The sequence below is a fragment of the Engraulis encrasicolus genome, chromosome 6, assembly GCF_034702125.1.
Source record: "Engraulis encrasicolus isolate BLACKSEA-1 chromosome 6, IST_EnEncr_1.0, whole genome shotgun sequence".
NCBI lineage: Eukaryota > Metazoa > Chordata > Actinopteri > Clupeiformes > Engraulidae > Engraulis > Engraulis encrasicolus.
Genome location: NC_085862.1, coordinates 39,855,869 through 39,876,181, shown reverse-complemented (window position 1 = coordinate 39,876,181; position 20,313 = coordinate 39,855,869). Strand labels below are relative to the sequence as shown.

At 45.7% G+C, this 20,313-nt stretch overlaps 1 protein-coding gene across 3 annotated transcripts in view; it reads right to left on the bottom strand.

Annotated features, from left to right (window-relative positions):
- The window catches only part of szt2 (SZT2 subunit of KICSTOR complex), a 178,512-nt gene that overhangs the window by 7,792 nt on the left and 150,407 nt on the right, over positions 1-20,313 (bottom strand). For all 3 annotated transcript variants that reach the window (XM_063201598.1, XM_063201599.1, XM_063201600.1), the window contains 4 exons: positions 16,262-16,475; positions 14,833-15,016; positions 10,655-10,777; positions 8,975-9,668 (listed from right to left, as the gene is read on the bottom strand). In XM_063201598.1, the coding sequence (XP_063057668.1) occupies positions 8,975-9,668; positions 10,655-10,777; positions 14,833-15,016; positions 16,262-16,475 (1,215 nt within the window). The remainder of the gene's footprint in view (positions 1-8,974; positions 9,669-10,654; positions 10,778-14,832; positions 15,017-16,261; positions 16,476-20,313) is intronic.

Below are 20,313 nucleotides of genomic sequence, written 5' to 3'. Positions count from 1 at the left end.
ACACACACACACACACACACACACACACACACACACACACACACACACACACACACACACACACACACACACACACACACTAAAAGCATGCATGCAGACAGGGATAAACACAACATACTGCCCACACACACATGTAAAGTTAACAAAAACGGTGTGCTAACTTTTTCTAGGCAGAACAATGAAGACAATGAAATAAAGCAAGCCTAATGGGAGGAAAAGCAGAATTATTCATATCATTAGGAAAAGCAGTTTACAAAGGAGCTGCGTTCTGACAGTTTATAACCGTTCTATTTCCACAAATGTCCCTCCTGCCAGAGGCTTTGCTTTCGTTTACTCAGTTATGGTAGGTGCTTTGTGCTTAGTTTTTTTTTGCATTCTTCCATGCTATTTATGTTTACTGGCCCTTATGGTCAGGTGTGCCGACAGGGGGGGGACAAAGGGGACAATTTTCCCGGGCCCAGGGAGAGGGGGCCCAGAATTGGGTCCTCATTATTGGGCTGGGGGCCCTTTCAGATGATTTTGTCCCGGGCCTGGCCAAAGCTGTCAGCGGCCCTGCTTATGGTGACTGGAGGGATGTGGAGGAACAGGCTGCTCTAGACCAGGGGTTCTCAAAGTGGGGTCAGAGGGACTGCAGCACATTGCCAGGGGCCATGCATGAACAATGTTGTGCAGTACAAAAGTGCAGTACAAAAATCGCTGCAGCAATAGACCCACATTAATGGAAAACAGGGGGTCAACTTTTGTCTTAAAATTTACTTACTTACTTTTCAAAAGAATAGCTGTCATTTGGGCAGGGCCGGATTAAGATGGCCGGAGGCCCCTAGGCTACACATTGCTGTTGCCGAGGACAAATCTTGCGACAAATTAACATAGACAGCAACATTATTACAAGCTAGGAATTAAGGCAACATGTCTACCAACTGTACTCAACACCACATATGAATTTCTCAATAGTGCATCTTGTCACAATTCTGCAATTATTCACTTTTGGCCAATCCTGGCAGGTGAGGGGGCCGTAGGCTGCAGCCATATTTAGGCTGTGCATTAATCCGGCCCTGTATTTGGGGTGCTATTATGAGGGCGTCCTTGGTTGGCACATTTTCTGCTCCACTAGGGGTCCCCGGCCCAAATAGGTTTGAGAAGCCCTGCTCAAGGCTGCTGGAGGCTGGCTGCTGGCTGCCTAGTGGCTGCCGTTCTGCATGAAGCCATGCGTAGCGGAGCAGCAGTAGCAGCAGCAGTAGCAGTAGCAGCAGTGGCGGCTAGATAACGCCCCCAAGGCCCATTAGCCTCCTCTTCTTTGATTTTTAAAAACAAGTCATTTAAATAGGAGGAGACATTCCGGCCAAGATACTGAATTATCAGGCAAATTTCACATTCCACCCACCACTACACTCACGGACCCACCACACACATGGGTGCACATGCACACGCTCACTCACACGCACACAAACGAAATCTGATTTGGGCATGGAGAAGAAGCAGAGTTACGGCAGGACCACAGGATGCGAGGAGAGGAGAGAGAGAGAGAGAGAGAGAGAGAGAGAGAGAGAGAGAGAGAGAGAGAGAGAGAGAGAGAGAGAGAGAGAGAGAGAGAGCGCAAATGTGTGCCTGTGTAAGTGCTGGGGTTGGCTAAGAGGTGAATGTAATTTTGGTGTGTGCATGCGTGTGTGTGTGTGTGTGTGTGTGTGTGTGTGTGTGTGTGTGTGTGTGTGTGTGTGTGTGTGTGTGTGTGTGTGTGTGTGTGTGTGTGCGTGTGGGGGGTGGATTGTCTTAATATGCGTATCGCTCGTATCCAGGGCCTTGCCACTGGGGGCCCTGTCTCTGGCTGCATTGTAAGGGGCTGGCACTGATCACCAGCACCAAACACCCACCCACCCACACACACACACACAAACACACCCACACACACACACACACACACACACACACACACGTTGACATTAGCATTCACACAGGGGCTGCCGACGAGCCTCACTGACACTCACTGGTGCATTTCTGGGAGAGTTGTGTGTGTGTGTGCGTGTGTGTGTGTGTGTGTGTGTGTGTGCCTGCATGCGTGTGTGCGTGTATGTGTGTGTGCGTGTGTTCATCTGTGTGTAGGTTTGACTTTGGGTGCGTGGGTGTGTGTGTAAGGTTTGCGTTTCGGAGAGGTTGGGTGTGTGTGGAGAGGTTTGATTGGGAGATGGTGTGTGTGTGTGTGTGTGTGTGTGTGTGTGTGTGTGTGTGTGTGTGTGTGTGTGTTTTCAGAGAGAGAGAGAGAGAGAGAGAGAGAGAGAGCAAGAGAGCGAGAGAGAGCGAGGGCGAGAGCAAGAGAGAGAGAGAGAGAGAGAGAGAGAGAGAGAGAGAAAGAGAAAGCCGAAAGCTGGATGTAAATGCTGCACGGGAATCAAAAGGCAAATTTATATTCTGAGAGGCGAGTGGCACTTAAGAGCTCGCCTCGGCCTCCTGGGAACCCAAACTCCCTGTGGCTCAAAGAGGACAGAGGAGAGAGAGAGAGGCAAAAAAAGAGGAGGGAGTGGGAATGGATGAGAGAAGAGATGGGACATTGGGAGGGGGAAGGCAGAGAAAGAAGAGATATGGAGAAGAGGGGGGTGAAAAGACGGACCGAGAGCAAGAAGGCAGACTGACTGACAGTCGGACAGGGAGTGATAGAAAGCGTCTGTCTGTGTGCATGATAAGAAGAAAACAGAGATGAGCAGAGAGAGAGAGAGAGAGAGAGAGAGAGAGAGAGAGAGAGAGAGAGAGAGAGAGAGAGAGAGAGAGAGAGAAAGAGAGAGAAAGAGAGAGAGAGAAAGATGTGAATGCATGGTTATGAATCATAACTTGTGATGCTGTGGTTGTGATGTTTTCTATGCTTTCGGAGATTGAATCTCAAAACTCATACTAATAAACCAACTCTGAATTTGAATTTTGGTCAAAAAGAGGCTCAGACTGAGACTCACATACACAGATGCGCACACACACACATGAAAAAATGAAAATGGGCATAACTAGACACCAAAGGGTTGTTTTAATGCCTTTTAATGCAGCCATCTTGAAATCCGTCCCACCGACTCATTGCGTAAACAAAAAAATCTGTCACTGACTTTATACCCTAACTGACAAGCGTCCAGATGGAAGACCAGAGAACGGTGTACCTTTGATAGTTACAGGCACAAAAACATGGTTATCACTGATTCTTGAAAGTTTGGCAAAAACATGTCCCTGCAGTAAAATATTAATTCTGTTGAAAATCAACTAAATTTTCACAAACAAAATGAACCCAGGTAATGGCCAAGGGGTCTGTCACACGAATACACAGTTGTTTGAAATATTTAAGTGTAATTTTATTACTTTTCATGGCTATAAACCTGTCCACACCCTGTAAAAACGCCTGTCCCAAGGACTGGCATCATCATTTCAATTGACTTAAAATACAAAAATCACTAACAGAATTGAACAATATCACCATGATGTGGAAGACCATATTAAAGTTGTTCTACAGATGTGCACATAGTGGATGTAAAACAATATTTACTATTATTTACTGATTGCTCAAAATGTGTCCAGCATATTGGTCACCACCGTCAGATTTTTTCTAAAAGACAATAAAATCAGGTATGCACAAGGTCATTTTCATTACTGAGGACCCCTTTTCAAACCTTTAGCTCTACTGCCTACTTCACCATCACTGAAGCTCCTGTAAGTGTAATTATTTTGTCCTCAATTTGTTAATTTGTTTGGACACTGGTACTGTCCCAACCATAAACTGTCAACACCGTCAGGGGTTTTAATAGTATTGTATTACATTAATGTTAATAAATATAATTTTTTTCAGAAAAGGTATGAAGCACCCAAGAAACAGAGCGAAAATGAAATGGCTAATGTGAACAAACAATGCATAATATTTAAAAGAGTGTTTTTTTTTGTCTCACACCGTCAGATGTCACCACTGTCAGATTTTGTTCTGCTCATCATGTTGTTCCATATTTTACTAAATTGTGCTGGTTAATGAAACATTACTAGGCATGTTAGTAATAATTGTGATCCAAAATGATACTCTAGCCACCACTGAGGTGCATTTGGAGGTTTTTTTGTCAGAAAACCTGACGGTGGTGACATCTGATGGAGTTCACCAAAAAACACATGTTTTACGTGTTTTTGACATGTTTTAAGAATATGCATACAATAAGTATCTGCAGTTATGTTGAATTGTTAAAGTAATTCACTTTAATACAGTAAACATGTGTTTTTACTTCTAATTCTGTCTGCCGCTGTTGACAAAACAAGAAAGAGCCCATTTTATGAAAAATGTTAAAACATGGGGAGCTTGGCCAATGCATTCACTGCACAGCCAAGACCTACATCTATGATAATACGCCTCTATATTTTGGATTTGAACAACTTAAAAGCTGTTTTTACCACATTGTCAACAACCAGTGGCTTACTTCCTAGACGATCTAACTAATGAAGTAAAAACACATGCTCATACTGTGCACACACACAAATAAAGTGTTTATGCAAGATGCCATTGACTTGAGAGGGCTATTTATTTTGCTAAATGCAGGTACTAATTAGGCCACTTTCTCCACTCTCAGATTACTGTCACCACCGTCAGTTCTTAAGTCACCACCGTAAGAAGGAGTTTTGGACATTTTAAAGGAATGTGCTTACAACATTTTCCTTAGGAGTTGTTGAAATATCAAAGTAATAGCCAATTTAAGCCTACACAAATATTTGTGAAATTACAAAAAATTGTTTGTTCTATTTAGGCGTTAAGTAAGCATCGTATGACGGTACATATTTTAAAATTAGAACACATGAAACAGTATCAAAATAGAACAAAAGTGAATTTTCAACATTTAAAGGCATATGTGTGAACCAAAAAATACACATAATCACTTAAAAACTCCAGATACATATGCAACCAAATCAATACAATTTTAATAACTTTTAATTGTGTCTGACGGTGTTGACAAAAAACAAGGTATGATCGGAGAAAAGCCTGATTTCTGAAAAAAATACATAATGGGGAGATTGGCCTTGTGCATTTCTGAAAAGCCAAGACCTTAGTCTACGAGGATATACCATATAATTTTGTAATTCACTTTGTTTTTTTCTGTCAACATTACAACCTGTTTTAGCCACTTTCTCAAGAATCAGTGTTATGATACCACTTAGGGTCAGAATAAGCACCTGGAACAAAGACACTCTCAACAATGGAATTTTGGAGTGAGGAGTACGCGCACTTTGAATCCTTTTTTTTTTTTTTGCATTGTTATTCCATGAAATCGACAGTCGAAACGGCATCCTATCCTGTCATGGAATAAAAATGGCAAGAAAAATGGATTTTAAGTGTGCGGACTCTGCACTATAAAATTCCCCTATTGAGAATGCCTTTGACTCCTCACTCCTCACACTAACATTAGTCAGCCTTTTTTCCTGCACCTGTTCCTGGGATGTGCACAATCTTCACCTTCAGCTCTCAAGAGGGGAAACTACTTGAAAGCTTTCTCTGATGATGGGAAGTGGTGGGGTGGTTTCTTTCTGAACGCCAAATGATGTCAATTGTAGCTACAGCAGTAATGGGCAAAAAGAGTTGTGTGGGTGAAGGTGCATGTGTCTGTGTGTGTGTGCATGTGTGAGAGTGAGTGCATGTGTGAGAGTGAGTGCATGTGAGTTTATGTCAGTGTGTGTGTGTGTGTGTGTGTGTGTATGTGTAAGACAGCGTGTGTAGACTGTATCTCAGCTGTAGTGAGTGTGTTTCTCTGTGTGTGCGTGTGTGTGTGTGTGTGTGTAAGACAGCGTGTGTAAACTGTATGTAAACTGTGTGTGTGTGCGTGTGTGCGCGCTCACACGCTCACGCGAGGTGTGTGTCTGTGTAAACACATGCAAGTGCATGTGTGTGTGTGTTTATAAAGTAGGTGCAAGTGTATGTCTATCTGAGTGTGAGGGTGAACTGACTTTCTAGACACGAGAGTGGCAGCCGCTGCTAGTGTGAGGTGCAACTGGAGCTGGGGCTCTTCCACCTGCTGTAATGAGGTAAAATTGAAATGATTACACTCGGAAGAAGAAGCAACTGGGACCCGCACGCCAACAAAGGCAAGCGGAGGATGATTGCAGAGGGTAGCCGGGGGTAATGTGCTAAATGGCTAGTAAGTGTGTGTGTGTGTGTGCGTGCGTGCGTGCGTGCGCGTGCGTGCGTGCACGCACATGTATGTGTGCATCTGTGTGTGTATCTCTCTGTGTGTATGTGTTTGTGTATATCTCTGTGATCTCTGTGTGTGTATACGTGTGTGTGGCCATGAGCGTGCATATGTTCGCAGAAGCATGTGTCTGTGTGCATTTGTGTGTGCACGACCGTGCCTGTGTGTGCCTGTGTGTGTGTGTGTGTGTGTGTGTGTGTGTGTGTGTGTGTGTGTGTGTGTGTGTGTGTGCGTGCAATAGTGGTGCAGGAAATGACTTGAGTGACTGGCACTGACTGGTGTTTTACAGCCTCCTGATCCATTACAGCGCTCTACTCTCTCTTTCTCCACCTCCGTCTTGCCCGAGATGGAGTGAAGAATGAGTGCATTGCACACGCGTGTGACTGACAGACAAGGAGGAAGGAGCTCGGAAACAAAGAGGGGGAAAGAGATGGGGAACAAGGTGAGGGAGAAAGAAAAAGAAAATCAGGGATGTGCAAAGAGATACAGTGAGAGTGGAAAGGAAAGAGAAAAGGAGACAAGGAAGGAAGAAAGGGAGAGAGAGAGAGAGAGAGAGAGAGAGAGAGAGAGAGAGAGAGAGAGAGAGAGAGAGAGAGAGAGAGAGAGAGAGAGAGAGAGAGGATAAAAAAGAGAAAGGACTGAGTGGAGTGATGGAGTGTTGGAATTAAAGGGCTGACTTGTGGCGCTCTCATTATTATGTGTGTGTGTGTGTGTGTGTGTGTGTGTGTGTGTGTGTGTGTGTGTGTGTGTGTGTGTGTGTGTGTGTGTGTGTGTGGTGACGAGGTGACGTGCTGAAACTCTGTTTTCCCAACAGCACTGCCTACCACTGATCCTGCTGCTGTCAAAGCTGCAGACTAAGGGGTCTTACACACCAGGGCGGTAAAGCGTCGCGGAACGGCCGCGTTTTTTACCGGCGTCTGTGAAAATACATTGAAACCTATCTGTCCTTACACACCAACCGGCGGTAGTCGGGCGTCAGCGGCGCGGGAGCCGGCTCCGCGCCGCGCTGCATTTGGAAAATAGAACTCGAGCGTATTTTTCACGCCGGCGACCGGCGGTGTCTCATTCAAATGAATGGCAAAGTAGCATGCTAGCTTTAGCTGTGGGGAGGGTTTTGAACAGGACTGGCCGCGCACGCCGACGCTGTCAGTGTGCAAGGCAGAGAAAAGCACGCCGGCCAAAACTAAGCAGAAAGACCGCGTCCGCCCTGCGACCGTTCCGTTCCGCCTTGGTATGTTTTGGTCCTAACTAACACACACATGCACACACGCGCACACACACACACACAATTATGCAGAAACAAATACTGTTATGCATAAACCTTCACCCACACACACATGCCCCAACCACACAAATATATTTGTGCATACAAACATCCATGGTTACACACACACACCACACAAGTAAACAAAGCCACAGACGGGCACAGTATGAGCAGACACACACACACACACACACACACACACACACACACACACACACACACACACACACACACACACACACACACACACACACACACACACACACACACACACACACACACACACACACACACACACACACACACACACACACACACACACAGCGGGGATCTGAAAAACAATGGTTGACTATGGAGGAGTTTTGTGATCGATTTTCACATTCATATTCACAGACACACACACTGATGGAGCGGATTCTCATTTTCTCTCTCTCTCTCTCTCTCTCTCTCGCTCGCTCTCTCTCTCACACACACACACACGCACACACACACCGTACAGGAAATGGATGTCTATATAAAACTATGGAAGAGACAGGTGCTCTTTCTCCGCCGGCTCAATATGTGATATATTGGCTGAAAATAAACGGGGAGGAACTGTATGCATACAGTACAGTGCATACAGCATATATAACACCACACACAGGTACGCCCACACCGACACACACCACATTTCTGAAACAGCAATCCAATCTATCTGAGCAAAACATGCACAGTATTTTGTATGTGCAGCTGTGGTTGTGGTTAGGGACTGTGCATTTTCAGCAAAGTCTTGTGTATGCACGGTGTGTTTTTCCTGATACTTTGTTTATTTTGAGCATCTGCCGGCCAAAAGCATCTGGACAGCATGCTGTTCATGTATGGATTCATGCACATTTACCTCTGTACTGTATGTGTGTTTATTTGTCACATTTCATGTTACACTGTATGTTTAGCTGCACGATTGTATGCATGTATAAGAGTGTGTAAATAAACATGTGTGTGAGTGCGCTTGCAGCTCTGTATGCATACAGTGTGAGGTGTGCGAGTGTGTGTGCACTACATGTTGTCCTCACCAGTTGTGGGTTCACCTCCCCGACTGAGTGGCTCTGCTAATATTTTTATGTGGTGTGTGTGTGTGTGTGTGTGTGTGTGTGTGTGTGTGTGTGTGTGTGTGTGTGTGTGTGTGTGTGTGTGTGTGTGTGTGTGTGTGGTATACTGTGTGCATGTACCTATATGTCCTCACCAGTCCTGGGTCCACCACACCAACTGATCAGCTCTGTATGTGTGTATGAGCATGTCTTTATATGTGTATAGTACTGTACAATATATGTGGTATATATGTGTGTGTGTGTGTGTGTGTGTGTGTGTGTGTGTGTGTGTGTGTGTGTGTGTGTGTGTGTGTGTGTGTGTGTGTGCGCGCGTATGTGTGTGTGCGCGTATTCATCTCCTCCTCACCAGTTGTGGGTCCACCTCCCCGACTGATATTTCTATATGTGTGTGTGTGTGCGTGTATGTGTGCATGTGTGTGTATTCATATCCTCCTCACCAGTTGTGGGTCCACCTCCCCCACCGATCTGCTCTGCACGGCCTGCAGCAGCTCCTCCAGCTCGGCGAAGGCCAGCTTGCTGAGCTTCAGCTTGTCGGAGGCCAGGTGCTCGCCGTGGAACAGCCGCCGCCACAGGTTGTCGCGCCGGCAGTGGCCCATGGCCTGCTCCACGCTGCTCTGGATGCGCCGGTGTGCCGCCGTCACCTCCGAGCCCAGCAGAGGGAAGAGGGGCGACGGGTAGGTCAGGCCCAGCTCGAAGCAGCAGGACCCGGAGCCAGACCCGGAGCCGTCCACGGAAGCAAGGCCAGGCAGGGAGAGGCCCCCTCCTCCTCCTCCAGGCTCCAGGCTGGCGACGGAGGCGATGCGGGGAAGAGTCGGGGTGGTGACCGTGGAGGAGGAGGAGGAGGAGGTGTTGGCTGTGGGGGTGGCTACTGAGTTTGTGGCCTCGTCCCAGAGATCAGACTCGGAGGTGTGAGTGCTGCGGCGTTCGGTGGTGGGCAGGGGACGTGGGTCTGGGTGGATGGTGGAAGTGAGGGTAGGGGTGGGGGTGCCGATGACGGTGGCTGGAGCGGAGCCGGCCATGGTAGCGGCGGGGTCGCGGTGGATCTGTGTCAGCTTCTTGAAGCGCCGCATGTCGGCTGTCAGCCGCGGGAAGAGCTCGCGCTGGCTGGTCATGATCACGTAGTAGCGCAGCCTGCAGCATGCCCACATGAACACACACACAGAAACACAAACACAGACACATCACAATCACAAACAGACATACAAGACAAACAAAACCCAGACATACACAACCACAGACACAGACATACACACACAAACAGACACAGACATACACAGGGAATTACATATGAGACGCTCACACAGAATGAAATAAGATACAAACAGACAGACACATACACAGCATTGCAAAGGAGACACGCACCATTACATTATTAAACATGTGCACACAACCACAGCTGTGTATGTCTTCACACAGCATTACACATTACATCACTCACCCACAGGCCTGCGCACAGGAGTCTCTCACATACAAACTCTTACAAAGTTGCAAACTCTCCTCTCTCTCTCTCTCTCTCTCTCTCTCTCTCTCTCTCTCTCTCTCTTTCTCTCTCTCTCTCTCTCTCTCTCTCAGTAAGCAACATGGCAAAAACAACACAGCATAGTCAGGAACCATGGTGCTGCAAACAATAGAGCTTAGTGTAAATGCACTATATCCACTGTAAGAAAGAGATATGATTGGCTCCTCCATTTCTGTCTGTCTGGCTTGCTCATCTCTCCATGTGTCTCTCTCAGTAAGCAGCAGCATTGCAAAACACAACTGCAACACTTGTGGTGCTGCACACAATGGGCCTTAGTGCATATGTACTATAGAGTATATCTATTGTAAGAAAGTGATATCATTACATTAAATGACATTGCACTTTGCTGACGCTTTCATCCAAAGTGACTTACAGTTATTTACAGGATATTGGATACAGTCCCTCCCTGGAACAATGTGGGGTTAGGTGCCTTGCTCAACAGCACTTCTGGCCTGGATGAAGGTATACAGTAGGCAGAGGTAAGGGTGGGATTCAAACCTGCAACCCTCTGATCTTAAGGCCACCCCTCCCCCCCTAACCAGTAGGCCACGGCTGCCTCCTTCATGTCTGTCCGGCTCACTTGCACCTGCCCTCTCACCTCAGCAGGTGGCGCTCTCCCTCAGACTGCTCCTCGAATGGCGCCGCGTTGTGACACACCAGCAGGGACACGTCAAAGTCGTCGTGGTGACGCACGCCGTCCAAGTCCTTAAATGTCCCCGAGCTGGTGCAAAAAGGAAATGATGAAAAGGTGAGTCAGGGGAGTCAGTGTGCCGTGTGTGTGTGTGTGTGTGTGGTGTGTGTGGTGTGTGTATGTGTGTGTGTGTGTAGTGCAAGTGGGGGTGTATGTGTGTCTGTGTGTGTGTGTGTGTGTGTGTGTGTGTGTGTGTGTGTGTGTGTGTGTGTGTGTGTAGTGCAAGTGGGGGTGTTGGCGGATAAAAGAAAAGCAGCAGCTATCCATTCATTTGTTTCAGCGGGAGTTATGGAGCTCTATAAAAAGAACTCTGCGCACCACTTCCCTTTGTTCCAGACAGAAGGTGCAATAACCTTAACCAAAAGGGGTTCAAACTGATCGCCAGTGCCTGTCAATCGCCCAGTTCTCAGCTTTCATGTAGCTTCACCTCCAACAGGCTCAGTACAAGTAGCCTGCTAGGCCAGAATATAACATGAAATGGACTGCAGAGCCTGGGGTTGCACCCTAGGCAAGAGGTGGTGGGAGGCACAAACGAGTGGCACGTAAACTGCTGAACTGCAGTAATAGTCTAGCACAATGGTTCTTAAATGAAATAGCACTAGGCCCTTCAATTTCCATGGTCATTACGTGCTGACCCAACTTTTGGTCATGCCGTTAGAATCTTCAAATAATATCAAAATAATATATGCATGTATTTGACAATATGCATCAGCATTTGAATTGTATGCTGACATACAACATGGTTAACATGTTTCACTCTCTTCTTGTTTCAATTTTTGTTACTGACAATAAAAGCGTGAATTAATACATTTTTACACCACAGCTCAGTGACCCACTCCGGTACCCTCTGCGACCCACTTTTGGGTCCTGACCCACCAGTTAAGAAACACTGGTCTAGCACAGCCATGTTCTCAAACGCTGCACAACAAACAACAAAAACAGCAACAAAAATCGGCAACATGATATTGCATTGTAATAAGAGGACAGATCCGTTGCTCAGCCATGATTATTCCCTATAGCGTTGACACTAGACCTACCTGCCAGGCAGAAAAAAAACGTTTTCTGTTGCTATGGCAGGTTTTGTTTACTAGGCTCCAGTATAAGTAATTAAATAAATAACTAAACTAATTGAAACAAGACAAGATAAACTCTGTGGGTGTGAAAGCAACATTGTAGACCTTAATTGCGCATGTTTAACAGAGATGTGCTTTCCTGTACACCTCCTACACATTTGTAGTAGTGACAAATGTTCCTTTTAGCACCCAGGTTACACTGTTTGATGTCCTTCCTTAAATTAATGTTCACGGTCATTATGTACGATCATGCTTTATGGAGAAAAAAAAAACACACTAACACCACTAGGACAGTAAACTGTTAATATAACAAAGGAAAGAATAAAACGGTAACAAATAACCCATTTGATGCAGCATTACACAACGCCTTAAATAGAAACTCTTTTTTTTTTTTTTTTTTTAAAGCGTGCTTTCCTCCAAGTTCCGTAATGTTTGACTGCAAATACATTTATATTGCTCAGGTGGCTAACTGGTAACTGAATTACTTGCAATAACTCGATAAAAGATAATACAACTCCTCTGCCTGTCACAAGATAGACCAAGTGCAAAGGTGACAAATGCAAATACAATAGGAGCCACTGATTTTCTTGAATGCAGCATGGGCAATCTCCATTAACTGCGCTCAAATGAACACCTTGGAATGGAAATATCCTCAAACTTGCATGGTACTGTATGTGCATGGAATTCGAAAAAATAAGTGGCTCCTGTGAGCACTACACAAACACACACAAAGGTAATCTCAAGAAACTTATTGGATGAGAGATAAATGTTTTCAAGCACTGAAGCGAAGTCCAGTTTCTTACAACCTAGCCCCGTTTGACGACACGGCTCACAGATGCTTTCCTTAGATTTCTCGCCAACAACACTGACTGCAGAAGTGACAACATTCATTATCGTTGCTTCTCAATCATCTATTACCCAGCCATTGGCCTCGATTATATTAACACATTCATCACGGATGAATTAAACGACTATTTTGCTAGCAATTCAATTTTTTGGGGAGGAACTGAGGACATGTTACCGGTCAATGGAGACTTCAAACAATATTAGACTTTAAAAAAATGAAGCTTCACTGGGATTAATGAGCCCGCTCATTCCTGCCAACGTTGCAAGTCTAAAATTAGGTGCCGAGCCCACATTATCGATTTTTTTTTTCCGATGTTTGTCAGTCTTTTTGCTACCTGTCTCCTGCGGAGTAACACAAGTTGCTTACTATGTCTCTCTCTCTCTGGCTGGTATGGTATTACGAGCAAATTCATTTTCTTTGGTTGTGCTACGGTTATCAGAATTTTGCTTTTTTTGGTGTGGGGGCAAGGTAGGATGCCCTCTGCCATGACACACACACTGTTTTGACTTAACGCCAGCACACCAAAAGGTGGATTAAAACATGATTAAAACATGCTCTGCCAACATTTAGTTGCTTGGGTTTAAATTACACATTATAATACAAACACCAGCAATAAGCAATCTGTGCGTTCGTTTGTGTGTGTGTGTGTGCGCATGTGTGTACGTGTGTGTGTTTGAGCAAATCCACAACACCATGAAGATGAAAAACACATTTTTAAAAATCTATTCCATGACAAAAAAGCTGATAAACAAAATGAAGACATTGCCCGAGTTAGAAATGATAGCTTCTACTTAAAATAAACCTTCTTGTACTCGATAATGAGGCTTCATCAAAGAGGCCTTTATTTGCAACAGCTACCGACTCTGCCTGCCTCCTTTGGTAAATATGTTTTGCATAATTTAGGACAACGCTTTGGGTCTTTGCCTTGTTGTTTGAGGGGAAAAAAGCTGGCTTCAATGAAGAGCTATCCTCAGGGTATAGCATGAGGATGGATTTAGCCGTCCTTGTTTAAGATTATTTGAACAAATTATAGGCTTGTGCACTCCCAGACCATCACAGTTTCCCCCACTGTGCTCGAGAGCATGCGTGTGTGTGTGTTTACAACTCCTCAGGCATATTTACATTAGTAAATATCACAGCTTTATCTTTAAGATCTAAACACTTCATTAAGATTTGTGTGTCTGATTTCTTGTACATTTCCCATTTAATCAACATTACCTTTCCTCAAGTACACAATATCCCTTTTCAGTTTTTTCCCCTGTCCGTTCACCATTTATGTGAATATTTTGCCTTAGAAACTCTTTCTAGAAGGGCAGCGGCACACAACCTCCTCACAGTTAAGCGAGTCTAGTTTTTAACAGGTGCTGTACTTTATTTGCTCAAGTAAGACATTTGAGACTATTTCCTTTGTGTCTCAAAATAGAATAATGCAATTTGGATGTCCTTCCCCACCAAGACTGTGCGTCTCACCATACTCTGGTTAGAAATTGTGTGCATTATTCTGTAAAAAAAAAAAACGTTGTGCACTTGGCAAATTCACTCTCCTGCTAACTCAAGAAAAAAAACGAATTTTTCATTCACCAACTAGTGAATGAAAGAAATATGCAATGTTTATGAAAAAAGTATTCAGATTTTCAGACCAAGCTCTCATTTGATTTAGGTGATTGATATGCACTGGAAGGACCTAATTTCACTCCATTTACAGGCATAAGGTGTTTGTGTAAACAATATTTGTGTATGCTGAATACAAGTTGGTAAACATTAATCCCTAGTAATGTCATTTAGGATAATTTCCCACTTCAGTGTGTGCTTATGTAAGCATGTGTACTATGTACTGCGTTTACTGTGTGTACCTACACACACTAAGCTTGCATAAATCTATAAAAAATTAGCTTACTGTGCATGCAAATGTGAAAATGACTAAATATGTTTACAGGTGTGCGTGTGTGATTGTGTGTGTCTGTGTGTGTGTAAGTGTGTTTGTGTGATCCTGTATCTGTTCCAGAGAGCCACCAGGTGTAGGTGTGTGTGTGTGTGTGTGTGTGTGTGTGTGTGTGTGTGTGTGTGTGTGTGTGTGTGTGTGTGTGTGTGTGTGTGTGTGTGTGTGTGTGTGTGTGTGTGTGTGTGTGTGTGTGTGTTGTGTATCTGCATGTGTATCTCTGTACCTGTTCCACAGAGCCACCAGGGCGTACTCGTGGAGGTCTGCGTTGGGGGCCCCCTTCTTGTTCTCCGGGGCGGTCGGGGCCTTGGACATACGTAGCGGCTTCATGCCATAGGTGCCAGCGTGGTCCGTGATGTAGTTGTACAGCTGGTGCGCCGTGATCATGCCCGTCGAGATGGAGAAGCTCCCTGTCACACGTGCACACACACACACACAAACACGCACACACACACACGTTATGCCAGATATACATGGCGAACAATGCATGCCCACACCCACATATAAACAAACAAAATCCATCAATCAAACTGGGTTATTGGGATATTACGCCAACGCGCACATTCACACACACACACAGGCACGCACGCACGCACGTGCACGCACGCACACAGAGGTTGGCAGGCTATCATGAGTGTTTTCAATAGTGTTGGAGGCAGACTGGTCCCTTCTGACTGAGCCATTCGAGGAGCGGAGACACAGCCAGTAATCACACGTTACCTGTTTAACTGCGTGTGGGCTGCACCTGTGGCCAAGTCTCTCTCTCTCTCTCTGTGTGTCTCTCTACATCTCTCTCTTCCCCCCTATGTCGCATCCTCTACTTTCTCTCTATCACTCCATCTCTCTGCCTCTTTCAGCTGTTGTCTCTCTGGCATCTTTCTTTTTTCTCTGAATATCATATCATTCTTAATGTTCTCTCTCTCTCTCTCTCTCTCTCTCTCTCTCTCTCTCTCTCAACACATACACACACATCTGCACGTACGCGCACACACACATACATGCACATACACAACACCAATTTCCCACTCCCTGCCATCTCAACACTTTCATACTGGAAAAAAAAAATCATAACCTACATACATGAAATCTCACACGCACACACACACGCACGCGCACAGAAAAGAAGAGACTGAACTGAAATGGTTTTCATCCCTTTCTTCATGGCAGTGTGCATCAGTAGATAGATGTATTTGTTTAAGCAAGTGTGTCGGGTGAAGTATGTGTTTCCAGTGAATGATGTGTTTCCGACCAGAATTGGATTTTTACTGGAATGATAAAAATGCACATTAATGAAATGGGATGGAAAGCGGAACTGTGGCGCATTGAAGATTGTGCTGATTTTAATGCCGGCTTCACAAAGCCGAATTCCCATCAGCCATCTCCACAGCCTCCAGTTCACCTTTGCAAGTCTCGACTAGTCCAATAAAAGCATTTGTCAACACAAAAAGTAAGCGTGAAAGTCAATAACATGTTCAAAAAATAAATATAAGTTTGGTGCCCAGTCACCCAGTAACCAAATTAAGCTTATTTGGGATCAATGAAGTATCTCTATTCTGTGTCTGCATAGATTCTTATTCGTCCACCATGGTCAAAAGAAGAGATGGGAATTTTTGGAAAACACACTATTTTGGGCACAAATAGTGCAGAAGGTGTACCTTGGAAGACGTGGTTGCGTCCGAACTTGGGGATGTCTGGGTGGTTGCGTATAAAGTCCTCCAGGAAACCGGTGAGCTGGTAGCCCTGCCGCAGGGTCATGTGCGAGCCCAGCAGGTACTGGTGCACCACGCGCAGGTGGAAGTCGTAGCTGAACGAGTGCACATGCATCAGGTCCCGCACCTTGTCACACTCCTCCGTGAAGAGCATGGAGAGCTGCACACAGACAGGGGGATACACACGTACGGACACACACACACACACACGCACGCGCACACACATACGCACACACATACGCACGCACACACATGGGCGCAGACACACACACGCACATGCACAAACAGTAATCACACACATACAGAGACATTCACGCACACAAACACTGGTCATTCAGAGCCCCCCTGGCCTAGTGGCTGCACTTGTCCAGAATGAGATAAAGGGGACCTGGGGGGATGGGGGGGGGAGAGTGGCCCTCATGCCAATCTGTTTCATTTCACAAACCAGACAAGAGACAAGAGAGAGTCAACCCAGACAATCACCCCCCGAAGGGCTAGGGCCTCAACGGACCCTCTGTGCGGTCATGTCCTCTCAGCAGCAAAGCATCCCCCACTTCCTAGACCCCCCCCCACCTCCTCTTCTCCTCTTTTCCCATCTCGCTCTTTCAAATCCCCCTCAGCCTTGTCAGCCGATGCTGCAAAGCCGACTTGAGACAGGACGCTTTTCCATGCTTTGATGGATTACTGTATGCTCCTCTTCACCCTGAAACCACCACCCCCTCCCCTCCCCTCGCCTCGCCTCCATCACTCCTACCCACGCCACCCCAACCCTTCTCCTTACCCCGAGCCATCTTCCCCATACAATATCATGCGTTCACCTTGCCATCCGCTGACGTCAATGGAGTTTGTTTTTAGTGTTCATCCCCCCCTACCCCCCCATCTCCTCCTGCCCCCATTTTCACCGCACCCAGCCATACGGTTTTCCATCACCCATACCTTGGCCCCCACCCCCCATTGTAAGACCCTTTGTAGGCATCAGTGATATCAATCAGTTTCATAATTGTATCTTATTTAATTAAGTCCTACATCAAAGCAAGGCTTCTGGAAGCATTATTAGCGAATGCAAATGACTGCATTGAGAGGCTGAGCTGTGCACTCATTAAACACACAACAAGGTGTAAGTGTGTGTGTGTGTGTGTGTGTGTGTGTGTGTGTGTGTGTGTGTGTGTGTGTGTGTGTGTGTGTGTGTGTGTGTGTGTGTGTGTGTGTCTGTGTGCTTTTTAGTGTGCGTGTGTAGGCATATGTACCAGGATGCGATATGTGTGTGTGCTTACGTGAACATATGTGGGATTGTGTGTGTGTGTGTGTGTGTGTGTGTATGTGTGCGTGTTTACAAAAAGGAGGGGGTGGGAGTGCACAAGTGTGTTTGTGCATGCGTTTGTGCGTGTGTGCGCGTGTGTGTGTCTGTGTGTGTGCACGTGGGAATGTGTTTGTGTGGGCATGTGCAATAAATGCTATTACCGAAGTTACTTTTATCTTGACCATTTGCCCGGAACAACAGAAAATCACTATCATCAAATCAAAGAGTTTGATTTTTACATATATTAACATGCTGCAGATCAGACGCCAGCAGACCCACTGCATTTTTTCTGCTTTGTTTTCTTTTATTAAAAGCAACCTTTTCACAGAACCTTTCATCGTTGTTTTTAAGTGAAAAGTTCTGTCCATGTCCCAACTTTCAGATAGGCTGCTAGCAACTCATTTACAAGTCAAATTACTCATCCAAAAAGAGGAAAGAAAAGGAAAAGGCACAAAAAGTGAAGAGAAAAAGAAAGAGACATGAGAGAACAACAAATAAAGAGAGGGGGAGAGAGCGAGAGAGAAAGAGAACATGTGTGTGAGAGAGAGAGAGAGAGAGAGAGAGAGAGAGAGAGAGAGAGAGAGAGAGAGAGAGATACAGAGCAAGAGGGAGAGGGAGAGAGAGAGAGAGCAAGAGTGAGCGAGTGAGCGAGTGAGAGAGTGTGAGTAACTGAATAAGCACAGAAGGTTGTAGTGAATAACACAGATGGAGGCAGGGGAGAGAAAAAGCAGTGAAAGGAGAGATTCTGAAAGGGAAAGTGACTGAAAAAGAGGAAAAAAAGGGGAGGAGGAGAGAGAAAGAGAGAGGTATAGAAAAATGAAGTGAATAAGCACGCTTGCTTCCCTTGGGAGTCTTGGTAGGAAATGTGAGTGTGTGGCTCTTAGGATATGGATGTCAAAATATGAGAGTAAAAGAAAAAGTATGAAAAAACCCTCATTTGGAGCCACAGCAGCAGAGCCGTGCTGTGAGGAGAAGGCCTAACCCTCAAAGCATCAGGGCCTCACACGAGGAGCGAAAAGAACCAGGAACTCCAATTAAATCTGACCCCTGACCCCAAGCGGATCTGCATGCCGGGCAGACTACAAGAGCATCAACACCCTACACTGTGAGAGCCTTAAAAAAAAAACTTGAACGCGTTAGATAGGGTGATGGAAGGCCAGGTTCAGCCACGATGGTGAATTAACTGCCCCAGTATCAATTTCATGGATTTTTTTGGCTAAGCGTTTGGTCTTCATTGTGATTCCTGAATGTGTCTGGTCATGCAACCCAGTGAAAACCACACATCAGACATGAACTCGTGGTTATTCGCCCACAAGAGCGCTTCTTCTTATACTGTACCAGCCAAACGTGGGAACAGAGCAAAACTGGACCCAGGGCCACATCTGGTTCACAGCCAGGCTAGCTTTGTTCCAGAGCTGTATGCTGACTTGGCTGGTTATTACCCACATATCAAGGGAAGACCTTTCCCCATAAGTTTGCTACGAGTGGGGAGGATGTAAGAGCATGTGTTTCTGCTGGGCTGGGCTGGCTTCCTGGTCAGGGCCTCCTTGCAAAGGGCAAAGGGCTCCTCTGTACTGTACACTGAAGAAAGGAACTTCTGAAGTAGCTCTACTGAGACATAGAAGGTCGATTGTGTATGAGTGTGTGTGTGCATGTGTTTGAGAGAGAGAGAGAGAGAGAGAGAGAGAGAGAGAGAGAGAGAGAGAGAGAGAGAGAGAGAGAGAGAGAGAGAGAGAGAGAGAGGGAGAGAGAGACAGATATTCTGTGTATGTGTGAATGTGTATGTGAGAACAATTTGAGCACTCACACTCGACAGATAGCATGTGTTAGCATCATCATAAGTTTTCAAATTGCATATACATTTCCCCACAAAATCTCCACCATCATCATTTTCACACAGACGATATTCATTTTCAAAGTCATAATTATCCATCATCATAATCATCATCATCATCATCATCATCATCACCATAGCAATCAGTGTTAGAAAGCTATATCTACCACAGGCATCCAGACAGAGACACTTATCCATATAGCAAAAGCTTCTGCTCACATGATCTCAGCAAAAGGCTTTTAAGGCTTTCAAAGCTCATAGGCCCACAAGAAGCAGAGGCGACGAGAGAGAGAGAGAGAGAAAGAAAGAAAGAAAGAAAGAAAGAAAGAAAGAAAGAAAGAGAGAGAGAGAGAGAGAGAGAGAGAGAGAGAGAGAGAGAGAGAGAGAGAGAGCAACCAATACAAAGAAGCGCGGCTCCACTGATCATTTCACAAGAGAGCGACACAAGATGGAGAGGAGAGGAGGTGCACTGAGGCATCGGAGCAGAGCTGGGAGGCATCGCTCTGTGGAAAAGATGGCATCAGGGCACCTCACCAACGAAAAAAGAAAAGAAAAGAAAAGAAAGGAAGAATGAAAGGATGATCCCCCTTTTGGCCTGGGTCGGCCTACCCATCTGCACTCCAAGGTTCCCATGGTAATAAGACGGAAAAGTGGAAAAATCAGACACCATGGACCCCATACAGCACCCCTGACCCCACCCATCCCTTGCGCCCCCTCCCTCTCAGTAGCATCAGGACAAAGGGGTCTGAACAGCAGGCCTGAGGATGGCAAGAGAGTTTTTTTTTCAGTCAATCCCACCCATAGCAGTCGCTATCTTACTGCAGCTGGAACGAAAGAGCTGGACATCAGAAGCCATCTTAAGAT